The sequence below is a fragment of the Prionailurus viverrinus genome, chromosome B1, assembly GCF_022837055.1.
Source record: "Prionailurus viverrinus isolate Anna chromosome B1, UM_Priviv_1.0, whole genome shotgun sequence".
In the NCBI taxonomy this organism is placed as follows: Eukaryota; Metazoa; Chordata; class Mammalia; order Carnivora; family Felidae; genus Prionailurus; species Prionailurus viverrinus.
In genome coordinates, this window is record NC_062564.1 from 50,418,757 (window position 1) to 50,446,485 (window position 27,729).

The 27,729-nt window shown below is 35.4% G+C and overlaps 1 protein-coding gene across 10 annotated transcripts in view; it reads left to right on the plus strand.

Annotated features, from left to right (window-relative positions):
* HMBOX1 (homeobox containing 1) overlaps nt 1–27,729 on the plus strand; it is a 188,158-nt gene that overhangs the window by 63,011 nt on the left and 97,418 nt on the right. For all 10 annotated transcript variants that reach the window (XR_007151415.1, XR_007151416.1, XR_007151417.1 and 7 more), the window contains exons 2-3: nt 10,800–10,879; nt 26,814–27,290. Coding sequence is in view for 7 of the 10 variants with exons in the window: in XM_047854899.1 (XP_047710855.1) it covers nt 10,857–10,879; nt 26,814–27,290 (500 nt within the window). In the remaining 3 variants the exon portion in view is untranslated. The remainder of the gene's footprint in view (nt 1–10,799; nt 10,880–26,813; nt 27,291–27,729) is intronic.

Below are 27,729 nucleotides of genomic sequence, written 5' to 3' on the forward strand. Positions count from 1 at the left end.
AATAGTTTAAATGGTAGCACTGCGTTCTGTGTGAGATGCTGAAAGAGCAGTAAAAAGAGCTCTGTAATGGCTGTTTTAAACTTTTGAGAATTCTTGTTTGGTATCCAAATCTGGGCTTAAAGGGTCACTAATTGATGTTTGCAATGTTCCCTGTCATCTCTCCTCTTGATGGCTTGCTTACTGCCTCTGGTACAGCTAAGCTAACTCTTCACTCTTTCTTATGCTTTGCTTTCTTCCTAAAGCCTTACACTCCTTGTTTCTTTCTTTCTTCCTTGATTTAAATATTCTGTCCTTTCTGTGTTTACTATTATTGAGTGGAACATACAAGCTGAACCGCAAAGTATAAATTCGATTGTAAATTGCTACTGGATATACTGGATTCACAATTAAGCATTACCTGAAGGTGGGGAGTATAAATTGTTGCCTTTTTGGGAGGCAATTTGACAAAACCTAGCATCACTTAAAATGTACATATTCTTTGTTATAACAATTTTTCTGCTGGGAAATTATCATAAAGTTATAGTCACTCTTGTACTAAGATGTATGAAGAAACTGAATGGTGTCTGAGTGAAAGAGAAAAAGGAGTTTGGAGTAAGAGGCAGACTTACCGTTTATAGTATAGGTCTTCTGAAATTCACCTTTTTCCTTTACCTTCTACAGTTACTACTTTTTATGTTAAAGAGAAAATGTAGGGTAAAAAAAAAAAAAAACCTTTTACCACCTGTGGATTACACAGCATCTACAGGTGCTTATTCCTAACGGATTTTCTGGATTTTATTTTTCTTCAAGGGTCAACAATGCTGATAGTAGGCTTCTTCATTGCTCAACTTGACTTTGTGTAGTATTTTGATAACCCTAAATTAATCATTTGATAATTGAGTCCATTTCTGATATTAGGAGTTTTTATAATTTTATTACATAAATGTGGGTGTATGTGTATCTATTGCATAGATGCATTTATCCTTCCTGATCATATTCCAAATACACATACCTGTTCTTAATCCCAACTCCATTATCTGTTGACTACCTGTTTTTCTATGTTCAGGTACTTAGGTATGTGTCTATGTATGTGTATAGGTATACACACTGACATAAGACATGACATACAAAGTGATTTTTTGGTTGTAGCTTTTTTTAAAAATTTTTTAATGTTTATTTTTCAGAGAGAAAGAGAGAGAGAGAGAGAGAGAGAGAGAGAGAGAGAGAGAGAGAGAATGAGTGGGGGAGGGACAGAGAGAGAGGGAGACATAGAATCTGAAACAGGCTCCAGGCTCCGAGCTGTCAGCACAGAGCCTGATGTGGGGCTCCATCTCACAAACCGTGAGATCATGCTCTGAGTTGAAGTCAGTCGCTTAACTGACTGAGCCACCCAGGTGCCTCTGTAGTTTCTTTTTCTTTAAGCCTGATCATATTATACTCATTTGATTGCATGTTGCTTTTTTTTAGTCAACAACTGCATTGTGCAGATCCCCACCAAGTCACTTAGTAAAACCGATTTATTCTTTTTAATGATTGCATTGTGTTAATTGATCAGAGTATATTGTAATTTATTCAGCCATTCCTGTATTGATTGAAACAACTCTGCTTAGGGTGCCTGACTGACTCAGTCAGTAGAGCATGTGACTCTTGATCTCAGAATTGTGAGTTCAAGCCCCACATTGGTCATAGAGCCTACCTTGAGAAAGAAAGAAAGAAAGAAAGAAAGAAAGAAAGAAAGAAAGAAAGAAAGAAAGAAAGAAAGGAAGAGACAAACAATACTGTTTATACAGACAAGAAATTGGAAAATAAGTGACAGTAAACATCTTTGTATATATTACATATGATTACTTGTATTTCTGTATGATAGATTCCCAGAAATTGGACTGGTAGGTTACAGGTAGAAGGAAGTACTTTACATTTTATACATGATACCAGATTTCTTTCCAAAAATGGGGCACCTGGGTGGCTCAGTCAGTTAAGTGTCTGACTCTTGATTTCTGCTTAGGTCATGATCTAACTGTCGTGGGATTGAGACCTGCCTCATCAGGCCTTGCACTGAGCTGCGGAGCCTGCTTAGGATTCTCTCTCCCTGTCTCTTTGCCCCTCCCCTGTGTGCTCTTGCTCTCAAAATAAATAAACTTTAAAAAAATACACAAAAGGATGTCATAATTCATTTAGATGATAAAATATGACAGTACTTTCTTGAGATATTATCAGTCTTCTAAATTTTTGCTAAAGTGCTGTCTCATTAGAACCACTTAATTGTTATTTCACTTTTAGTAAGTTTGAGTATTTTTTATAAACTTGATAGTTTGAATCTGCTCTGTCTCTACATGTCAAATATTTTTTCCAGTTTAATTGCTTAGTTTGTTGATACTTTTTTCACTTTTTATGTCTAGGAAATTTTGAACTTTTATGTCTGCCTGTCTCTTCAAGTTTTTGCTCTTTGTTAAGATTATTTAAAAGACATATCATCTTACAAATTTTACTGTAGAATGTGTTGCTGTGATTTATTTTTTTCACTTGTTCTTCTTTATCCCACCTGGAGCTCTTTTTTTTTTTTTTTTTAATAAATAATGTAAGATAAAGATCTATTGTTTTTTTGCTTGATAATCAGTTTTGTGATGATCATTTGAAAAAATAATTTATCCTTTACTGCAGAAGTAGAATTTAACTTCTGACTTGTACATTTTTTCATATGTGCTGGAATCTATATTTAAGGCTTTTATTCTGTTCCACTCATCTGTGTGTCTGTTCTTAAACCAGTGCCATATTGATTTGATTATTGTCTTTTGAATGTATTCTGATATATGTCAGTGAAGTCTATTTTTAGTTTTCTCCTTTTGCTCAGGTTTTTTGGTGATTCTTGGACTTTTTGCTTTATAACTTTAAGTTCCTATTTTTATTTTTTTTTTATTTTTATTTTTATTTTTTTTTTTTTTCAACGTTTATTTATTTTTGGGACAGAGAGAGACAGAGCATGAACGGGGGAGGGGCAGAGAGAGAGGGAGACACAGAATCGGAAACAGGCTCCAGGCTCTGAGCCATCAGCCCAGAGCCTGACGCGGGGCTCGAACTCACGGACCGCGAGATCGTGACCTGGCTGAAGTCGGACGCTTAACCGACTGCGCCACCCAGGCGCCCCTAAGTTCCTATTTTTAAATTAAAAAAAAAAAACCAAATCTTTTGGCGTTATTTCTCAATACGGTCATGTATAAATATTGGGAAAAAGTACTGTGAATGAAATATTTTTCCCATTATTTTTGTATGTGTTAGTTTCTAAACTAGAGAATTTTTTTTTATTTTTTTATTTTTTATTTTTGAGAACTTTTAAAAATTTTAACTGTATTGTATCATACCTCTTATTGATAATTTATTTTTATTTCAATTTTCTTTTACTATAATTGCTTGCATTTTCTAAGTATTCCATCAGGTCATTAACAAAAAGGTATTTTCTCTTTCACTCTGATATTATGCCAGTTAATTCATTTTCGTGTCTTAATTAGTCCCTATAGTCTTTAAGTCATTGTTGAATTTTAAAGGGGTTAGTGGGCTTCCTGTTCTAATCCCTAATTTAATTAATTTTATTTATTGATTGATTGAATGAGTAATGATTCAATGATTCATATGATTAAAATAACAAAAATTAACTATGAATAGTCTCCTTCCCATCTTTTCCCTAATCGTTTCATTTCCCTAATCGTTTCATTTCCCACCCTGTGCTCAAAGTAACCACTGTCACTGGATCTCTTCCACAGATCATCAGATTTCCGTATAGAAGCAAGTTCTTGATCTATACATAAACACACATACCTCTGTACAATGTATGTACAAATTTATTGTATGTTCATATAACCTTAATTTTATTTGAAATGGTTATCGTGTTTTGCTATATATGATACTACTGTTCTTTTTTTCAGAAATGCTTAATTTTTTTGTTTTATTTTTTTCCATAGAGCTTTATTAAAAAGCTGAGGGGCGCCTGGGTTGCTCAGTCAGTTAAGTATCCTCTTGGTTTCTGTTCAGGTTATGATCTCACAGTCGTGGGATCAAGCCTCACACTGGGCTCTGTGCTGAGCATGGAGCCTACTTGGGATTCTCTCTCCTCTCTCTCTGCCCCTCTCCCCTGCCAGTACTCTTTCTCTCTCTCAAAATAAATAAATAAACATTTAAAAAATGGTTGCTGAATTGTATCAAATGCTTTTCAGCATCTAATGATACGATGATATGATTTTTTTCTCCTTAATTTGTTGATGTATTAGATTATGTTGATTAAAAAAGAACCACTTGTATTTCTGCAATAAATTATAGTAGTATATTATTTTTGACATGTGCCTGGACTCTATTGTCTAATTTTATTTTTTTAAATTTATAATTACATTTAATTTTTTTTTAATGTTTATTTATTTTTGAGAGAGAGAACACATGTGTGCAGACACAAGTAGACTGCACTGTCAGCACAGAGCTCAACGTGGGACTTGATTTCATGAACCCTGGGAGATCATGACCTGAGCTGAAACCAAGAGTGGGATGCTTAACGGACTGAGTCTCCCTGGCGCCCCTAGAATCATATTTAACTTTAAAGTGAAATCAGTTTATGGGTATATTTTATGTACTAGTACCTTTATTAGATTTTTGCATTGAGTTATTTTTACTTGATAAAATGACTTGGAACATTTTTTGTATTTTTCTGTGGTTTACTTTTATTAGAATTATGTTTTTTTTAAAGATTAAGAATCTACTGAGAACCCAGCCCAGTGTTGATGTTTTTCTATAGTAGATTTTTAATTACCTTTAATTTATGGTGTTTTGTTCTACTCAATTCATTTCTCTTGGGTCAATTTTGATATTTTCTTTTTTTTTCAAAAAAAATTTTTTTTTAACATTTTATGTATTTTTGAGACAGAGAGAGACAGAGCATGAATGGGGGAGGGGCAGAGAGAGAGGGAGACACAGAATTGGAAGCAGGCTCCAGGCTCTGAGCCATCAGCCCAGAGCCTGACGCGGGGCTCGAACTCACGGACCGCGAGATCGTGACCTGAGCCGAAGTCGGCCGCCTAACCGACTGAGCCACCCAGGCGCCCCAATTTTGATATTTTCTATTTTACTGGGAAATCATCTTCTCTTTCAGGTTTTGAAATGAATTGCCATGAAATTGCATTTGTCTTTTTAAAATTTGTCTTTTCTTAATTATCTCCTATACTTGTGGTTGTATTTCTCTTTTATTCTGAATCTTGTGAGTTTTCACTCCTCTTGTTCCCTTTTTTTTCCACCCACTCATTAGACTCTGATTATTTAATCATCTTTCAAAGAGCTACCTTTTCGATTTATTTATGTTCTCTATAAAGTCTTCTTATGAATTTTAAGTAATATCTCTTAGTTTCTTCTTCCTAATTTATTTTGATAAATTTTGTTTCTTTTCTCATTTCTTTTTTAAGTGTTTTTCTCCCTTGCCTTTTAAAAATATTAAAATTCTTTAAGGCCATCAATTTACTTCTGCATATAAATTTTACTGGATCACATGGGTTTTAATTATGATTTTATTTATATATTGTCATAGCTTACCACATAGAGCATAATTTCCCTTTTGATTTCCTAATTGATCCAAAGATTATCTAGTGTCATAGGTTTTAAGGAAAGATATTGTAATTTTTTTTTGAAAATTTTAAGGTATATATCTCTGAAGTTAATTAAAACTTTCATTATGACCATGTTTATGATAAGTCATGGTAGTGAACATAGGAAAATCTGTTTTTGGTTAGAGGGTTACAAGGTAGCTTTTAAAAATCATGTTAATTGATACTATAATTAAATTTATATTCTTTCCAACTGTATTTGTCTATTCTAAAAAGTATACTGAAATTACTGTATATTTCTATTTTTAAAAATAAATTTATTAAAGTTCTAGCAAATTTTGCTTTCTTACCTGCTATGTTATTTTGTGTATACAAGTTTGTAACTCTTATATTTTAATCATAAACTGTATATTTTATAATTATATAATCTTTCTCTTTATACTGATAAGTACTTTTGACATTAAAATTATACCTTGACTGATACATGTTTCTCTGCAGTTACCTGAAAACAAAATACTCTTTTCCCCCAAAAGATGCTCATTGCTTTCCTTGCTGGCTCCTTGACCTTGAAGAGATGAGACTTTTAAGGGTATTTTTATTTTCTGCCCCTCTTCTTTTTTTCCCTTGAGCCTCTTCTTCCTTGTGAGATCTTGGAAGTATTTTTACTTATGCTTACCTTCATCTCACCTGTCTACAACTCTTTTACTTTGTATAGTTTAGAAATTTATTAAAATTTCTTTTATGATATAGTCTTTGTTTCAGGAGTCTTTATCATACAAGTTACACATTCCTAGACATTTGGTTATTATTTAAATGTGTATTATATAATAGAAACTGGAAGTTTTATTGCTTACAGTATTATCCTTTCTCTTCATCTTCCCTATTACCACATCTTTTATTCTGGTTTGTTTTTTCTTAGTTAGAACCTTTTCTTATTTTTCTTAGTTGGGATGCCTGAAAAAATACATTCTCTGAATTTGTACATATTTACAAATTTTTTTCTCATACCAAAATGTAAGCTTTGTTGGTACAGAATTATTTTATCTTTGTCATCTGAGAATGTTCTTCAACACACACTCTGTCTCTCTCTCTTTTTAAAGTACAAAAGATGAAGAGTCCAATGAGGAGCTGATTCTTTAACTTTTATAAGTTACTTGCTTTTAATTTTATTTTTATTTTTTTAGAAAGAGACAGAGCATACACAGGAGACAGGGACAGGGGGAAAAAAAGAGAATCTTAAGCAGGTTCCATGCTCAACCTGACGTGGGGCTCAATCCCACCACCCTGGGATCATGACCTGAGCCAAAATCACCAGCTGTGTGCTCAACTGACTGAGCCACCCAGTGGCCCCCTAGGTTACTTGCTTTTTAGAGCTGAATGTGATCCAGTATCCATGAACTTTTATCCTTAAAACCTTCTTAAGCTCAGATTTCTTATGCTTTAAGTTTTTTGAGTATAGTTGATACACAGTGTTACATTAATTTCAGGTATACAACATAGTGATTCAGCATCTCTTAATGTTATGCTATGCTCACCACAAGTGTAGCTATCACCTGTCACCAAACAGTGCTTTTGCAATATCATTAACTATAATCCATATGCTGTACCTTTTATTCCCATGACTTATTCATCACAGAATAGGAAGCTTGTATCCCACTTTCCTCCCATTTTGCTTATTTATCCCTTCACCTCCCTTCCCTCTGGCAACCATCAGTTTGTTTTCTGTTATTTATAGGTCTGATTCTGATTTTTCTTTGTTCACTTATTTTTTAGATTCCATACGTGAGTGAAATCATATGGCATGTGTCTTTTTCAATCTGACTCATATCTGACTCTCTGGGTCAATCCATGTTTTCTCAGATGGCAAGATTCCATTCTTTTTTATGGCTGAGTAATATTCCATTGTATGTATATGCCACATTTTCTTTACCCATTCATTTATCAGTGGACACTTAGGTTGCTTCCATATTTTGTCTATTCTAAATGATGCTGTAATAAACATAAGGGTGCATATATATTTTTGATTTATTGTTTTTTATTTTATTTGGGCAAATACTCAGTAGTGGAAGTACTAAATCATAAGGTATTTCTATTTTTACTTTTTTAAGAAACCTCCATGCTGTTTTCCATAGTGGCTGCACGATTTTTACATTCTCACCAGCAACATAAGAAGGTTTCATTTTCTCCACATCTTTGTCAGTACTTGTTATTTTCTGTTTTTTGTTTTTTGTTTTTTTTTTGGATAATGGCCTTTCTAATGGCTATGATCTTAATATACATCTTTATTTAATTATTAAACTCATTTAAAAAAAATTTTTTTTTCAACATTTATTTATTTTTGGGACAGAGAGAGACAGAGCATGAACGGGGGAGGGGCAGAGAGAGAGGGAGACACAGGATCAGAAACAGGCTCCAGGCTCTGAGCCATCAGCCCAGAGCCTGACGCGGGGCTCGAACTCACGGACCGCGAGATCGTGACCTGGCTGAAGTCGGATGCTTAACCGACTGCGCCACCCAGGCGCCCCTTAAACTCATTTTTAAAATAAGGTATAAAAAAATCTGTTTTCTATGTAGAGGGGGCTTTGTGACAATGAGCTTGAAAGTAGAGAACTCATAACACCGTACTTGCTTGCTTTTTTAGAATGTTTTAGTTTTATTTTATTTTATTTTATTTTATTTTATTTATGTTTTTTTTCTTTTTAACTTAGAGAACACACAAGCAGAGGAGGGGCAGAGAGAAAGGGTGAGAGAGAGAGAATTCCAAGCAGGCTCTGTACTGTCGGTGTGGAGCCTGATGCAGGGCTTGAACTCATGAACCGTGAAATCATGACCTGAGAGATGCTTAACCGACTGAGCCACCCAGGTGCCCCTAGAATATTTTAGTTCTACTGAATATTTTAAGCCCATTTATATCTATAATATGAATGACATAAACGCAGTGATTTGCAGTTACACAAGTCTGTATCAGTAACTTTATATCAGTTTCCTCACTTGTGAAATGACAATCTTTGGTGATTTACTTCTGAGATTGTCTGATTCACTTGTACCGTGGTCCTCATACTTGCATAATAAAGGTCAGTCAGGATTGTTGTGAGGCATTTACCAGCCCTCTGAAGATTGTGGAAGGATTCTCTTTCTAGTCTATATATTCCTCACGTATACATGTAAAAGGCCGTCAATAAAGGTCTATTTAATCCCTAAGCATACCTCATAGTCTCCTTTAACTGTTCCTTCTCCCCAAAATCTTTCCTCCACGGATTCTCACACTTCTCTTCACACTTTGGTTTGGTGGAAGTTTTATTCTAATCTTCAGCTAACAGCTGAGATCTCACTCTAAGAAGTCTTCCCAGTTCTCTGTAGCCTAAAATAATCTCTAAATTGTTACTCTCAGAAACCTTGTATTTTTAGTCTTATCACATTATGCATGTTATTATAGAGGTAGGGGTGTGTGTGTGTGTATAATTTTTATTTGACCTTCTCCTATAGTTTAATATGCTCCTGCATTACTGGGGTCTTATCTTACTGTTATGATTTTATGCCTATCTCAGGGCAAGTAGGTATTTAGTGTATTTTTTTAATGTCTATTTATTTGAGAGAGAGAGAGAACGAGCAGGGGAGAGGCAGAGAGAGAGGGAGACACAGAATCTGAAGCAGGCCCCAGGCTCTGAGCTGTCAGCACAGAGCCCGACGTGGGGCTTGAACATAGAAACCGTGAGATCATCACCTGAGCCGAAGTCAGACACTTGACCGACTGAGTAACCCAGGGGCCTCAGAATTTAACATATTTTAATTGGATTTGAGCAAGAATGAAAAGTGTATATTGACCATTAATCAGTTTTGTGGCTTAGTTTTGATATTTTTACAATCAGCAGCATTTTCAGTAGGTTTTCTTTGTACTTCTGTTTTTTTTTTAGGACAGGTATTTTTTAAGTCAGCAAGAAAATTAACCACAACAGGAACTTCATTAAAGCTACAATTCAGGATATGCAAATATGAAAGGTTTCTAACTTTACCCTCTACATTTCGCATATATCATTAGTCACTGTTAGACACTTTGGTCTTGCTTAATATAATTCAGTGCTGAGTGTGTATTTTAGTGTGAGAGTTTTGGCATCAACATTTTTAACTTTCGTGTAATTTATAATCTTAACTTTGATTTAATGGAAATTGTTGCCTCTTTAGATTGTGGTTTGAAACTGCTAATAAGTCCAGTCAGTAATACATGATCTTTAGCTTCTAAACCATGAATAGTAGATTTCATTTTTTGTTAAAATCTATGTCTAAATTGAAAGGGGTCAAAGGGTCTGAATGGTGAATAAAAGCAGTAGAATGCTAATCAGAAGATAGAAGTACTAGACTCACTCTATTAATTTACATTGTGTTCAGTAATCTAAAGCAACATGCGTATTAGTCTCCTTTTTAAATTGGTAATAACAGCCCCTGCGACTTGAGAGTTTGTGAAGTGCTTCATGACCACCATTTAAAAAAATGTGTTAACTTCTATAGCTCTTCAAGGTAGTTATCAATCATCCCTGTTTTATAGATGCAGACATTGAGACTTAGAGAAATTAAGTCACTCAAGATTTGGCTAGTAGTTAAATAAGTACTAAAATACATGGAAGTAGACCCCAGAATTTATTCCACAGTTAAAACCTTTAGCTGCAATCATGGTTTTTTTTGCTTTAGAGGATTCTACATAAATGCACTGATACTGTTATCAAAAAGTTGTCTTGAGGGGTGCCTGGTGGCTTAGTCAGTTAAGCATCCAACTTCAGCTCAGGTCATTATGTCAGGGTTCGTGGGTTCGAGCCCCATGTCAGACTCTTCACTGACAGCTCAGAGCCTGGAGCCTGCTTCAAATTCTGTGTCTCTCTATCTGCCCCTCCCTGCTGTGCACACTCTCTCTCTCAAAAATAAACATTTTTTTTTAAAGGCTTGAATGTCACAATAATATATATGTTCCGTCACAAGTTTAAATGTTTCCCTGGGTGATGTCTGATAACAGATTAAATTTCAGGGGTATGATTTTCATTACTTTTTCCAAGGTAATAATTTTGAAAGCTATCAATATTTTTTTATTTTTAAAATTTTGCTTCAAACCAAGGTTTCACTTAAAATTACAAAATAATTTTTAAAACGTGGCTACTTGATGTTGACTGTTAATATCTTTACGATATGTAATTAAAATTTTTATTCAACATTTGATTACCAAGTATTTCTGAATTTTCTGTCTTTATTCTACAGAATGATAAATAACGCTGATCATCTCTAGAAAGGATATTGATTCACCTCATGTAAAGTATGCTCAGTTCCTTTCCAGTGGTGTAAGTATCTAGTCCTTTTCTTAATTTTATCTCTTAATTGTTTTAATAAAGTGAAGAAATCATTATGATTATGATCCAGAAATGACAGCAGTCATTTGTAGAGTTGAAAGAATTTTTTCATAATTATGTGGAAAGGAATGAATTTTCAAATTACCTTTCTCTTCTGTTTTCAACTTTGAAGTCTGACATTAATTTTCAACTTGAAACTACTCTACTAATTATTTCAAACTGTTCAATAGCCTAGAAACTTCCAAAATAGATGGCTAGCTACTATTCGATTCCTTGTGACAAGCAGAATATTGGAAGCATGTTACTTTAACACTGCCTTTGTATGCAGACTCCTAAGCACCTTAGCCATTTTCCTTTACCTACTGGAGATAATGTAGTTAAGTCTATTAGCTAATCTCATTGGTAGCCTTTCTTTGGAGTCAGGCAAAAAATACAAATTGAGATGGTGGTATTATGTTGAGAGTTTTTTTTTTTTTTTTTTTTTTTTTGTGCTAGGATATGAACTGTAACCACTAGTTCATATTAAATAGGCCTCTGAATAAAAGTATTCCGGGAATTTCAGATATTAGAGAAGATAAAGTATCTATTAGCTCATTAAGTGCATCTTTGAAGTCTAATGCAGAGTGCCTTTAGCATAAGTATTTTCTAAAATTTGGTGTAGTCTATGTTTCGATTAAATTCCTTCCGTTTTGTTTGACAGTTCTCTAATCCAGTAAGTAGACATTAACATAGATTTTCTTTATTATTTAGGTTTTTCATTAAAGTTTTTTCCTGTCTCATTGACTCTATCACATATCGAAAAGTCTCTGGAATAGGCCCAAGTGATGTAAACTGTAGCCTGAATTTTTGGTAAATAGCTATCTTTGGGAAATGGCAAGGCACTGCATTGCTTTGGGACTTAATTTCCTTTTTTTTAAATGATATAATTGCTGATAGCTATTTTTAATAGCCATTAGAATGTAAGCATCATGAGGTGAGGAGTTTTTGCTTGATTAGTTCCTTGTTGCATCCTTTCTTCCTTGTATAAGGTCTGACACATAGGGCATATTCAGTAAATGTTAGTTGAATGAATGATTTTTCTCTAAATGGTGTCCAGATCTCTGATTCCATACCTAATTTATATTTCCTTCTATAAACTTGCATGTTTTTACTTGAATTTGTTTCCCCAAACATGTATGAGGTGGCTACAATAAAAAATGTCATCTTAATGATAATTTAAAAGTAATTATTGTAAAGTGTGATTGGCACAGTGAAATATAATTTTGTTTCTCTCAAAGTCTTTTTATATATGAAAGAACTTTTTTATACTGCTGTCTTTTTTATACTGCTTTTTTATACTTTTTTTATTGTTTTGCTTTAGTCAGTTCTCCTATTGGTTTGAATTATAGAATCATCTTAACATACTCAATCCCCAGTAAATCTTCATTTCTTACTTATTCTCACTTCCTGTCATTTTTAAACTTTAAGACTTCCACTCCTTTGATGGCAATAATAATTATGAAAGAGGTTAATGTGCCATAAATACTAAGAAGGGCCTGAGTACATCTTTAGTTGAATATTATGATTAGAATGTGTTAGATCATCATGTGGTAAATACCATGTATGCAAAACAAAAGTATCTTATGACTAGATCATATTTTGCTTAATCATTCTAGATGAAAAGATAGCAGGATCAAACTGAAGAAAATGCTGTTATTTAATAAAATCTTATTAACTGTTAATGCTTTACAAGCAAGGTAGTAATGTCATTTTTGCACAGGTGATTTCAAGATTAATCATTTGTGGATGGTTTAACCTTCTTTGCTTTATATGTTTGTAGAATTTAGGTTTTTTTTTTAAAATATTTTTTTTTTAATGTTTATTTATTTTTGAGACCGAGAGAGACAGAGCATGAACGGGGGAGGGTCAGAGAGAGAGGGAGACACAGAATCCGAAACAGGCTCCAGGCTCTGAGCTGTCAGCACAGAGCCTGACGCAGAGCTCAAACTCACGGACCGTGAGATCATGACCTGAGCCAAAGTCGGACGTTTAACCGACTGAGCCACTCAGGCGCCCCTGTAGAATTTAGTTTAAGAAAGTGTTCTTGGGGCGCCTGGGTGGCGCAGTCGGTTAAGCGTCCGACTTCAGCCAGGTCACGATCTCGCGGTCCGGGAGTTCGAGCCCCGCATCAGGCTCTGGGCTGATGGCTCAGAGCCTGGAGCCTGTTTCCGATTCTGTGTCTCCCTCTCTCTCTGCCCCTCCCCCGTTCATGCTCTGTCTCTCTCTGTCCCAAAAATAAATAAACGTTGAAAAAAAAAAAAATTAAAAAAAAAAGAAAGTGTTCTGGACCTCATGGTTATCTAAGAAGGGTTTAGGTGCATATCCAAGTAGGGATAAAATTTATTATAAAATAGGTTTACTATTATGGTCTGATACAGTATCATCTTTTAGAGTATCCGTTTATGAACTGAGCCATAATTCCTGATTTTAATTGTTCTTTTCTGCTTTAAACATTGTGTTACTGCAGTGTCAAAATTCTTCTCACATCATTTTCAATTATTGTTGGCCTGAGTCTGCATTCAGATTAGTAATTTAAAGTGAAAGATACTCCTTATCCTGTGAATAGTATTTGTGCTACCGAAGAAAATTAATTCAGTTTTTACACATTATCTTTTTTTCTGCTTATAAAAGAATTGCTGGTATTGTGGACATAGATGAACTTTGTAGGTCATTTACTGCCATAATTTCAGGATTACGTGCTTTAGGTAAATTATAAGAAACAAAGTGTAGAAATGACAGAATGTACCTTTGTTAATGTTAATGCACATTGAAATACTATTCTTGATATCTAAGAAAACTTCTAATCTTGGCATTTTCTCAGTGAAACATAGTACCTTCCTTCAGTGTTATGTGTAGGATTTGATCCTGCTCATCATGCCATTGTTATTCTACTCTGTAGTGATCATACCTTCCATTCTAGCAATTGTAGATCTTTTTACGTTAGGTATATCTTTGTACTAGGGACCTCTCTTGGTGCAAGGCACAAACATCTAATTTAAACAAACTTTGGGAGGAAATTTAAGCTCTTACATCACATACAGTAAGAGCAGAGATATAGCAGGGTCTCAGGAATTGCTAGAACAAAGAATATGAACACTGCAGAGCTTTCCCTTTTGCTCTGCATTTCCTGCTATGTCTGCTTTATTCTGCTACAAAGTGGCTTCTTCCACAAGGTGAAGAATGTACCAAACTAATGTCTTCCTGCAACTGAGCACAGTTAGAGCGACTGTCCATCTTCCTGCTGGTCTAACCTAAATATTTTGATGAAAGCAAGACTTGACTTCCTTGTGTACCTACCCCTGTGATTGGAAACAGTGAGGCATTCTAGGCAGACAAAATAATACACATTATCTCCTTTTCTGGCTGTTATCTCCTTTTATGGCTTTTGGGATAAAAGTGTTTCCCATAGTCAGTTAATCTGCAATTACCTAAAATACTAAATTGTTTTAGATTCTGTGTGAATTGTTAGTTTTGATATTTCCAATACAAGCTTTAGGATGGATTCTTTTCAGTAATTGGTTAAATTCACATAAAATTTATTTTAGCTTTATGCTAACATACAGACTGCTGCTCCATACAGAGAAAGGTTTGAAGAATTATATACAGATACTATTGTATTGATTGATTTTTTTTTTTTTTTTTTTTTTTTGTCCATATAATAAAACAGTTCTTGAAGTCTCATTTAAGTAAGGTCAGTTTTGGGGGCACCTGGGTGGCTTAGTTGGTTGGGTGTCTGACTTCGGCTCAGGTCATGATCTCACAGTTTGTGAGTTTGAGTCCCACCTCAGGCTCCATGCTGACAGCTTGGAGCCTGGAACCTGCTTCGGATTGGGTGTCTCCTCTCTCTCTGCCCTTCCCCTGCTTGCACTCTGTCTCTGTCTCTGTCTCTGTCTCTGTCTCTGTCTCTGAATTAAAAAATTAAAAAAATTTAAATTAAGGTCAGTTTTGGGGTGCCTGGGTGCTTCAGTCAGTTAAGTGTCCAACTTCAGCTCAGGTCATGATCTCGCAGTTCACGAGTTTGTGCCCTGTCAGGCTCTGTGCTGACAGCCAGAGCCTAGAGCCTTCTTTGGATTCTGTGTCTACCTCTCTCTCTCTGCCCCTCCCTCACTCATAATGTATGTCTCTCTCTCTCTCTCTCTCTCTCTCTCTCTCTCTCTCCCTCTCTCTCTCTCTCTCTCTCTCTCTCTCTCTCTCTCTGAAAGATAAATAAAACATTAAAAAAATTTTAAGTAAGGTCAGTTTATGAAGTATTTTGAAAGCATTAAGACTGATGTTAGCAAAGGACAGGCCTACTTTATTTACAAGAGAAAAGAATGGTGTATGGAAACCTCAGCCTATCAAATCAGTAAATTAAGGGGTCAGTTTTTTGGATTACTAAAGGGATTGGGCAGTCAATCTTTTATTTTTTAATTTAATTTTTAATTTTATTTCCAGTATAGTTAACATGCAGTGTTATATTAGTTGCAGATGTACAATATAGTGATACAATTATATACTCAGTGCTCATCATGATAATTGATAACAGGATTACTCTTAATCCTCTTCGCCTATTTCACCCATCCCTCACCAGCCTTCCCCTTGGTAACCATCAGTTCTCTATAGTTAAGAGTTTGTTTTTTGCTTTGTCCCTTTTTTCTCTGTTCACTTGTTTTCTTCCTTAAATTCCACATATGAGTGAAATCATATGTATTTGTCTTTCTCTGACTGACTTATTTCACTTAGCATTGTACTTTCTAGTTCTATCCATATTGTTGCAAATGGCAAGATTTCATTATGTTTATGACTGAATAATACTCCATTGTATATCTATACCACATCTTTTTTATCCATTCATCTGTCAGTGGATACTTGGGCCGCTTCCGTAAGTTGACTATTGTAAATAATGCTGCAGTAAACGTAGGGGCTCATCTATCTTTTTGAAATAGTTTTTTGTTTTCTTTGGGTAAATACCCAGTAGTAAAATTACTGCATCATAGGGTAGTTCTATTTTTAAATTTTTGAGGAACCTCCATACTGTTTTCCACAGTGGCTGCGCCAGTTTGCATTCCCACCAGTAGTGCACAAGGGTTCCTTTTTCTCCACATCCTCACCAACACTTCTTGTTTCTTGTGGTTTTGATTTTAGTCATTCTGACAGGTGTGAGGTGAGATCTTGTAGTTGTTTTTGTTTTGTTTTTTTTTTTTAAGTTTTTTGAGAGACAGAGCGTCGGGGGGGGGGGGGGGGGGGGGGCGGACAGAGAGACACAGAATCTGAAGCAGGCTCCAGGCTCCAATCTGTCAGCACAGAGCCCAACGCAGGGCTCGAACACATGAACCGTGAGATCATGACCTGAGCCTAACACAGACGCTTAACTGACTGACAGGTGCCCCTAGGGATCTTGTAGTTTTGATTGGCATTTCCCTGATAGTGATGTTGACCATCTTTTCGTGTGTCTGTTGACCATCTGTATGTCTTTTTTTTTTTTTTAACGTTTATTTTTGAGACAGAGAGAGACAGAGCATGAATGGGGGAGGGTCAGAGAGAGGGAGACACAGAATCCGAAACAGGCTCCAGGCTCTGAGCCGTCAGCACAGAGCCTGACGCGGGGCTCGAACCCATGGACCGCAAGATCATGACCTGAGCCGAAGTCGGCCACTTAACCGACTGAGCCACCCAGGTGCCCCAAGTATGTCTTTAGAAAAATGTCTGTTCGAAAAAAAAAAAGGAAAAATATTCCATGCTCCTAGATAGTTAGAACAAATATTGTTAAAATGTTAATACTACCCAAAGCAATCTACATATTCAATGCAATACCTATCAAAATAACACCAGCATTCTTCACAGAGCCAGAACAAACAATCCTAAAATTTGTATGGAACCAGAAAAGACCCTGAATAGCCAAAGCAATCTTGAAAAAGAAAACCAAAGCAGGAGGCATCACCATCCCAGACTTTAAGCTGTATTACAAAGCTGTAATCATCAAGAAAGTATGGTACTGGCACAAAAACAGACACTCAGATATGGAACAGAATAGAGAACCCAGAAATGGACCCACAAACGTTTGGCCAGCTAATCTTTGACAAAGCAGGAAAGAATATCCAATGGAAAAAAGACAGTCTTTTCAGCAAGTGGTGCTGGGAAAACCAGACACCAACATGCAGAAAAATGAACCTGGACCACTTTCTTACACCATACATAAAAATAAACTCAAAAAGGATGAAAGGCCTAACTGTAAGACAGAAAGCCATCAAAACCCTAGAGGAGAAAGCAGGCAAAAACCTCTTCGACCTTGGCTACAACAACTTCTTACTCAAAAAGTCTCCACCTCCGGAGGCAAGGGAAACAAAAGCAAAAATGAACTATCGGGACTTCATCAAGATAAAAAGCTTCTGCACAGCAAAGGAAACAATCAGCAAAACTAAAAGGCAACCGATGTAATGGGAGACGGTATTTGCAAACAACATATCAGATAAAGGGTTAGTATCCAAAATCTATGAAGAACTTATCAAACTCAACATCCAAAAAACAATCCAGTGAAAAAATGGGCAAAAGACACAAATAGACACTTTTGCAAAGAAGACATTCAGATGGCCAACCGACACATGAAAAAATGCTCAACATCACTCATCATCAGGGAACTACAAATCAAAACCACAATGAGATATCACCTCACACACCTGTCAGAATGGCTAACATTAACAACTCAGGCAACAACAGATGTTGGTGAGGATGCAGAGAAAGAGGATCTCTTTTTCACTGCTGGTGGGAATGCAAACTGGTGCAGTCACTCTGGAAAACAGTGTGGAGGTTCCTCAAAAAACTAAAAATAGAACTACCCCATGACTCAGCAATTGCACTACTAGGTATTTATCCAAGAGATACAGGTATGCTGTTTCAAAGGGGCACATGTGCACCCCAGTGTTTATAGCAGCACTATCAACAATAGCCAAAGTATAGAAAGAGCCCAAATGTCCATCAATGGATGAATGGATAAAGAAGATGTGGTATGTATATGTATATACACACACATACCACGCATACATACATACATGCATACATACATACATACATACATACATACATACATACAATAGAGTATTACTCGGGAATCAAAAAGAATGAAATCTTGCCATTTGCAACTATGTGAATGGAGCTAGAGGGTATTATGCTAAGCAAAACTAGTCAGATAATCATAGGACTTTCTCATGTGAGGACTTTAAGATACAGAACAGATGAACATAAGGGAAGGGAAGCAAAAATAATATAAAAACAGGGTGGGGGACAAAACATAAGAGACTCTTAACTATAGAGAACAAACAGAGGGTTGCTGGAGGGGTTGTGGGATGGGGATGATCCAAATGGGTAAGGGGCACTAAGGAATCTATTCCTGAAATCATTGTTGCACTATATGCTAGCTAACTTGGATGTAAATTAAAAAAATAAATTTAAAAATATAAAAACAAAGTCACTGTTACAGAAAATACAACAGAGAAAAAATGATAGTTAAAAACACTTGAATGTTAATATATACAAAATAACACATATTACCTTTATGACATATAATAAATCTTTTACATAATGTAAAAAAAAAGAAAAATGTTCTTGTCTTCTCATTTGTTAATTGGATTATTTGTTTTTTTGGTGTTGTATAAATTCTTTATATATATATATATATATATATATATATATATATAGTTAATATAATTTATTGTCAAATTGGCTAACATACAGTGTGTAAAGCGTGCTCTTGGTTTTTGGGGTAGATTCCCGTGGTTAATCGTTTGCATACAACACCCACCCAGTGCTCATCCCAACAAGTACCCTCCTCCAGGCCCATCACCCATTTTCCCCTTTCTCCCACCCCTCCATCAACCCTCAGTTTGTTCTCTGTATTTAAGAGTTTCTTATGGCTTGTCTCCTTCCCTCTCTGTTTGTAACTATATTTTTTCCCTTTCCCTTCTCCCATGGTCTTCTGTTAAGTTTCTCAAGGTACACATATGAGTGAAAACATATAATATCTGTCCTTCTCTGACTGACTTATTTCATTCACCATAATACCTTCCAGTTCTATCTGTGTTGCTGCAAATGACATCATTTCATTCTTACTTATTGCCAGTAGTATTCCATTGTATATATAAACCATATCTTCTTTATCCATTCATCAGTTGATGGACAATTAGGCTCTCTCCATAATTTGACTATTGTTGAAAGTGCTGCTATAAACATTGGGGTACACGTGCCCCTAGGAATCAGCACTCCTGTATCGTATGGGTAAATTCCTAGTAGTGCTATTGCTGGTTGTAACGGTAGCTCTATTTTTAATTTTTTGAGGAACCTCCATACTGTTTTCCAGAGCAGCTGCACCAGTTTGCATTCCCATCAACAGTGCAAGAGGGTTCCCGTTTCTCCACATCCTCACCAGCATCTGTTGTTTCCTGAGTTGTTCATTTTAGCCATTCTGACTGGCATGAGGTGGTATCTCAGTGTGGTTTTGATTTGTATTTCCCTGATGATGAGTGATGTTGAACATCTTTTCATGTGTCTGTTGCCCATCTGGATGTTGTCTTTGGCAAGTGTCTGTTCATTTCTTCTCATGTCTTAAGTGGATTATTTGTTTTTTTGGGTGTGGAGTTTGGTTAAGTTCTTTATAGGTTTTGGATACTAACGCTTTATCTGATATGTCATTTGCAAATATCTTTTTCCATTCCATTGGTTCCCTTTTAGTTTTGCTGATTGTTTCCTTTGCTGTGCAGAAGCTTTTTATCTTGGTGAGAGCCCAATAGATCATTTTTGCTTTTAATTGCCTTGTCTTTGGAGATGTGTCGAGCAAGAAATTGCTGTGGCTGAGGTCAAAGAGGTTGTTGCCTGCTTTCTCCCCTAGGGTTTTGATGGTTTCCTGTCTCACATGTAGGTCTTTCCTCCATTTTGAGTTTATTTTTGTGTATGGTGTAAGAAAGTGGTCCAGGTTCATTTTTCTGCATGTTGCTATCCAGTTTTCCCAGCACCATTTGCTGAAGAGACTGTCTTTATTCCATTGGATATTCTTTCCTGCTTTGTCAAAGATTAGTTGGCCATACATTTGTGGGTCCGATTCTGGGTTCTCTATTCTATTCCACTGATCTGAGTGTCTGTTTTTGTGCCAATACCATACTGTCTTGATGATTACAACTTTGTAGTAGAGGTTGAAGTCTGGGATTGTGATGCCTCCCACTTTGGTTTTCTTTTTCAATATTACTTTGGCTATTCAGGGTCTTTTCTGGTTCCATATAAATTGTTTTTTCTAGCTTTGAGGAGAATGCCGGTGCAATTTTGACTGGGATTGCATTGAATGTGTAGACTACTTTGGGTACTGTAGACATTGTGACGATATTTATTCTTCTAATTCATGAGCAGGGAATGTTTTTCTATTTCTTTGTGTCTTCTTCAGTTTCTTTCATAAGCTTTCTGTAGTTTTCAGCAAACAGATCTTTTACATCTTCGGTTAGGTTTATTTGTAGGTATTTTATGGTTCTTGGTGTAGTTGTAAATGGGATCAGTTTCTTGATTTCTCTTTCTGTTGCTTCATTATTGGTGTAAAGAAATGCGATCAATTTCTGTACATTGATTTTGTACCTGCAACTTTGCTGAATTCACATATCAGTCCTAACAGCTTTTTGGTGGAGTCATTCAGGTTTTCCAGGTAGAGTATCATGTTGTCTGTGAAAAGTAAAAGTTCGACTTCTTCTTTGCCAATTTTGATGCCTCTTATTTCATTTTGTTGTCTGATTGCTGATACTAGGACTTCCAGCACTATGCTAAACAATAGCGATGAGAGTGGACATCCCTGTCATGTTCTTGACCTCAGGGAGAGTTCTCAATTTTTCCCCATTGAGGATGATATTAGCTGTGGGCTTTTCATATATGGCTTTTATGATGTTTAGGTATGTTCCTTCTATCCCAACTTTATTGTGGGTGTTTATTAAGAAAGGATGCTGTATTTTGTCAGATGCTTTTTCTGCATCTATTGGCAGGATCATATGGTTCTTATCCTCTCTTTTATTAATGTGATATATCACATTGATTTGTGAATATTGGACCAGCCCTGCAGCCCAGGAATGAATCCCACTTGATCATGGTGAATAATTCTTTTTATATGCTGTTGAATTCATTTTGCTAGTATCTTGTTGAGAATTTTTGCATCCATGTTCATCAGGGATATTGGCCCGTAAGTCTCCTTTTTGGTGAGTCTCTGTCTGGTTTGGGTATCAAGGTAATGCTGGCTTCATAGAATGAGTCCAGAAGTTTTCCTTCGTTTCTATTTTTTGGAACAGCTTGAGATGGATAGGTATTAACTCTGCTTTAAATATCTAGTAGAACCCCCCCCCCCACCCCGGGAAGCCATCTGGCCCAGAACTCTTATTTGTTGGGAGATTTTTGATAACTGATTCAATTTCTTCACTAGTTATGGGCCTGTTCAAATTTTCTATTCTTCCCATTTGAGTTTTGGTAGTGTGTGGGTGTCTAGGAATTTGTCCATTTCTTCCAGGTTGTCCAGTTTGTTGGCATATAATTTTTCATAGTGTTCTCTGATAACTGTATTTCTGAGGGATTGGTTTTGATAAATCCATTTTCATTCATGATTTTATGTATTTGGATCCTCCCTCTTTTTCTGAGAAGTCTGGCTAGCAGTTTATCAATTTTGTTTATTTTTTCAAAAAGCCAGCTCTTAGTTACATTGATCTGTTTTTCTTGGATTCTATATTGTTTATTTCTGCTTGGCTGCTGGCCTTGGAGTTTCTTTGTTGTTCTGCTTTGCGTTCCTCTAGGTTTTCTGTTAGATTTTGTATTTGGGATTTTTCTTGTTTCTTGAGATAGGCCTGGATTGCAATGTATTTTCCTCTTATGACTGCCTTTGCTTTGCTGCATCCCAAAAGGTTTGGACTGTTGTGTTTTCATTTTCATTTGTTTCCATATATTTTTAAATTTCTTCTCTAAGTGCCTGGTTGACCCATTCATTCTTTAGTAAGGTGTTCTTTAACCTCCATGCATTTGGAGGTTTTCCCAGACTTTTTCCTGTGGTTGATTTCAAGTTTCATAGCACTGTGATCTGAAAATATGCATAGTATGATCTGAATTTTTCAATAGTTATTGAGTGCTCTTTTGTGACCCAGCATGTGATCTATCTTGGAGAATGTTCCATGTGCACTCAAGAAGAATGTGTGTTCTGCTGCTTTAGGATGAAAAGTTCTGAATATATCTGTGAAGTCCATCTGGTCCAGTATATCATTCAGAGCCATGGTTTCTTTATTAATTTTCTGTTAGATGATCTGTCCATCATTGTAAGTGGAGTATTTAAGTCTCCTGCAATTACCACATTCTTACCAATAAGATTTCTTATGTTTGTGATTAATTGTTTTATATATTTGGGTACTCCCGAATTGGATGCATAAACATTTATAATTGTTAGCTCTTCTTGATGGAGAGACCTCATAATTATGATATAATGCCCTTCTTCATATTTTGATACAGCCTTTAGTTTAAAATCTAGTTTGTCTGATATAAGTATGGCTAATCCAGCTTCCTTTTGACTACCAGTAGCATGATAGATGGTTCTCCATCCCCTCACTTTCAATTAGAAGGTGTCTTCAGGTTGAAAATGGGTCTCTTGTAGACAGCAAATAGATGGGTCAATTCTTTATGTATTTTGGATACTAACCCTTTATCAGATATGTCATTTGTAAGTATCTTCTGCCATTTATTAGGTTGTCTTTTAGTTGTGCTGTTTCCTTTGCTGTGCAGAAAGAAGCCTTTTATTTTGATGTAGTCTCAATAGTTTTTGTTTTTGTTTCCCTTGTCCCAGGGGTCTATCTAGAAAGATGTTGTCAGAGAAATTATTGCCTGTGCTCTGTTCTGTCTAGGTCTTTTATGGTTTCAGGTCTCACAGTTAGGTCCTTAATTCATCTTGAGTTTATTTTTGTGTATGGTATAAGAAAGTGGTCTAATTTTATTCTTTTGCATGTAGCTGTCCAGTTTTCCCAACACCATTTGTTAAAAAGAATGTTTTTTCCCCATTGCTTATTCTTGGTATTTTGCCAAAGATTAGTTGACCATATAATTGTGAGTTTATTTCGGGGCTCTCCATTCTGTTCTGTTGATCTACGTGTCTGTTTTTGTGCCAGTACCATACTGTTTTGATTACTACTACTTTGTAGTAATGGTACTTTGTAGTATATCTTGAAATCTTGTAGCAAGGTACTTTGTAGTATATCTTGAAATCTTGGATTGTGATACCTCCAGTTTTGTTCTTCTTTTTTAAGATTGTTTTGGCTATTTGGGTCTTTTGTGGTTGCATACAAATTTTATGATGATTTACTCTAGTTCTGTGAAAAATGCTATTGGTAATTTGATAGGGGTTGCATTAAATCTGTAGATTGCTTTGCATAGTGTGGACATTTTAACAATATTGGCTTTTATAATTCATGAGCATGGAATATCTTTCCATTTGTTTATGTCGTTTGCAGCTAATTTTAAAGAGAAGTTCCTAGGATTAGGGGTTAATATATTACTAAGCACTGGATGGAGCAGACAAAAGGTTAAGGGTTATAACAGAAAGTGGAGTGTTAAGTGTACTTATAAGCCACTCAGAAAATGTTCACATAGATATTCAACAAACTTTATTTAAGCATAATATACCTACTGAAAAATACACCTATCAATAGTCACAACTTGATGGATATTCACAGTGAATATAACAGTGTAATGTTAACTAGCATAGAGCATAGAACATTAGCAACACTGCATAGCATTTTAATAATATATCATTTATGTTAAGCAGGGTGTATTGTTCTTTTGAAATTGGTCAGGAAAAAAAGTAAATGAGTTACTCTGGTTGTGAAATTTTCTCTTCTCTGTCAACCAGCTTATGATATATATGGCAGGGGGGCATTTATTAAGCTAACAAGTAGTAAAGTACAATTGTAATAGCCACAGTATTTAGGTAGCTAACGATTGGGAACAGTCCATGTGTCTAAAATAGAATGGATAAACATGTAGTATATTCCCATAATGAAGTACTACTCAACAATAAAAAGGAACAAACTACTGATACAACGTTGTAGATCAACCTCAAAAACTTTATGCTGAGTGAAAAAAGTACATAGAAATTACACAAAAGAGTACATAGAACTTCCATTTATATCAAGTTCTAGAACAGGGAAAACTAATCTGGGGTGGGAAAAATTTGAGCAGTGGTTCCCTATGAGAGAAGCAGTCCCGGATTAACTGGGAAGGGGCCAAGGATTAACTGGAAATGGGCACTTCTTGGAGTGGTAGTAAAATTCTTTATCTTCATACACATTTTCACAGATTTTGTGTGTGTGTGTGTGCGTGAGAGAGAGAGAGAGAGAGAGAAGGAGAGAGTATGCAGATGTTTTCACAAGTCAGGGAGGGGCAGAGGGAGAGGAGGAGAGAGAATTCCAAGTAGGTTTCATTCCCAGTGTGGAGCCTGATGCAGGGCTCGATCTCATGACTGTGAGATTATGATCTGAGCCAAAACTAAGAGTCAGATGCTTAACTGACTGAGCCACCCAAGTGTCCCTTTTTAAATTATTTTTATTTTATTTTTTATGTATTTCATTTTTACAGTATGTACTTCTCAAAACTCTTAGAATGGTAAACATAAGATTTATGCATTTTCTTTTATGTAAATTTTACCTCAAAAGAAAAACGTGAACAAATAACTGAACTCAAGTTAATGAAATGCATGTGGAAGTGTCTAGGAGGAAGTGTACAGATGTCTGTAACTGAATTTGAAATGCATAAAAAAAGAAGATGAATGTAGGTATGAATGCATAGGGAATGCATAGGGAATGGATAGTTAATGGATATAATGGATAGTTATAAAGTAAGTAAAATGCTAATGGGAAAATTCAGATGGTTAGTATGTGGGTGTTCACTGTAAATTTATTTTAATTTTTCTGTATGTTTATTATTTTTCATTATAAAATGTTGGAGGAAAAAACTTAGGCAATACAGTAATCATAAAAATAGGACTTACCATGGATAGCTTGTCACAGTGAGTATTGGAAGAAAACAGAAGATAATGTTTAGGTGTAAGACATTGTAGCCTGTGACCACAAATGGCTTGCAACATGTTATTTTTGGTTCACAAAATGTTTGTTTTTATTTTTAATTAGCCTGTCTCTAAAACTGGAGTGATTTCACATAAAAGGTCTAGATTTCTGTCTGCTTATTTTTAGGATTTGAAAGACAAAACAATCAATGGAATAGAATAGAGAATCCAAAGATAGATACAGATTTGTATGGATATTCTGCATATGAGAAAGGTGGTATTTCAGGTTAGAGGAAAAGAAACATATTACTCAGTGAAGCATTTGGGAAAAAATAAAGCTGAAATCCTTTCACACTTACTAAGTAAATATAAATTCCAGATGGAGCAAAGATTAAAAAAAAAAAAAAACTATTCCTAGAACCCCTAGTCCATCAGTAGAGTGATTTTATCTAAGTGGTTTTAACTGGAGACTTAAAAGAGTATAGCCTATATCCCAGATCATAGGATTCCAGTAAGTTCTGCAATATACTGGAAAACGGAATCATACATGCTTTTGGAGTCAATAAGATCTAGGTTTAAATCTTTTTTCTGCTCTTAATCAGACTTTTTGCAAGGTACAGAACCAATCTGAGCCTTAGTTTCCCCAATAATCAGTCAATATAAAATCTTAAAATTCTGCCACAGAGGGTTGTTTTGAAGATTAGATGAAATTTCGTTATATGAAACTGTTGCCCAATTCCTGCCGAGAAGTGAACGTTCAATAAATTTGCAGTAGAGAGGGATGAAGAAACAGACTTTGAACAGCTATGGAGAACTGGCCCAGAACAGATATTTACCTGTAAAGGTTGAGAAAATTCCTTGACGTTTATTTCCATTAGCAAACACTTATCTAGAGCCTACTGTATGCCATGAATCCTATTTGGCACTAGAACTATAATAGTAAAAATAGAAGAAATTACCACTTAAAAAAAATCTTAAATTAGGATAGTCAGGGTTTATAAGAAAAAAATTCAAGTAGTGAGAATATTTAAATTTGATAATTTCCTTAAACTTAATATTGTTATGACTCTGGCATTTTGTGGTGTGCTACAGTTTCTTGTGTTAGTTAAAGGAACCATGTGGAAGCAATTTTCTAAGAAAAATGAGTAGTTTGGCTACAACCATGAAAGATCAATTTCTTGGGATAACTGTTAAGAGAGAATGCATTACGGAGATGAGATACTAAACGAAATTGCTAAGTGGTGGGTGAAATGCTTAATGAGATTTTTAATGTACTTCTCTTTTCCATTTAAATATTTTTGCTAGTTACTAGTATTTGCCTAGGCTTACCTTACCAAATCATTTGTTTACACTAAATGAAGATAATAGAGTTCCTAGGTCAGTTTTGCTGATATTTAGTAAATCGAGACAATACAAACTATTTTCTCAATAACTTTTCATTAATAGTACTCTAATGTAGAGTACTGAATTTGAGATGGTAAAAATACCTGCAAGTAATCAGATAAGCTAGGATTAAAAGTATATGTATCTAATCTGTTATTTTGGTATTAATGCCATATCTGAAATTGTGCTTCAAATATTTACCAAATTGCAGAAAATGTAAATTGTATGCCAAATTGGGTTTTACGTTATATCTAATGTCCATCTGCTAATAAACTCCGTAACTATACCAATCCATTTGCCATGACAATAATGTTTTGGCATGGAGAGATTATTATAATATATAATGTAATTTTTTATAATAGTAATGTCTTAATCACTTTCATTAAGGTGTAGAAATATTTTGCATCTTCTGAGCATTCTCTATAATGATACGTTTTTTGGTAGTATTGTAAATAAACTTTTTTTTTTTTTTAGTTTGCTGGAAACCATGTCTCACTATACAGATGAACCCAGATTTACCATAGAGCAGATAGATCTGCTTCAGCGCCTTCGGCGTACTGGAATGACTAAACATGAAATTCTCCATGCCTTGGAAACGTTGGACCGTCTTGATCAAGAGCATAGTGACAAGTTTGGAAGAAGGTCCAGCTATGGAGGAAGTTCTTATGGGAATAGTACCAACAATGTTCCAGCATCTTCCTCTACAGCTACAGCTTCCACACAGACCCAGCATTCTGGAATGTCCCCATCACCCAGCAACAGTTATGATACCTCCCCACAGCCTTGCACTACCAATCAAAATGGGAGAGAGAATAACGAGCGATTATCTACATCCAATGGAAAGATGTCACCCACTCGCTACCATGCAAACAGCATGGGTCAGAGGTCATACAGTTTTGAAGCCTCAGAAGAGGACCTAGATGTAGATGATAAAGTGGAGGAGTTAATGAGGTTAGTTATTCTGCTTACTCAAGAGTCCCCAGAATGTCTGTGTTCTTAGATTGGTTTTGAGTAATATACTGTATTTCAGCTACTTACCTGTTAAGAACTGTGATTTCCCCCTCCTCCTCTTGGAGATGAAAGAAAAAAAATTTCTAATTTTATGATTATAATTCAGATTTTGTCTTCTCTACCTTAGCCCTTTCTCTTTGCTGCTTGATAAACCTTTTACATTCTGTTTACCAAAGCAGAAGTTAGCCTTCTCTTTGTAGTTCTAATTGCTAACATCTGTATTTTCTGGATTTTTAACAGACACATTCTGATCCTTAGAATTTTTTTTTTTTGATCCTTAGAATTTTTGAGAGAGATGATTTTATGATACAAAATGTATACACTCCTAATTTTTCACTCTAACATACCACAACAAAAGAATTTTGAGGACCTGTTATTT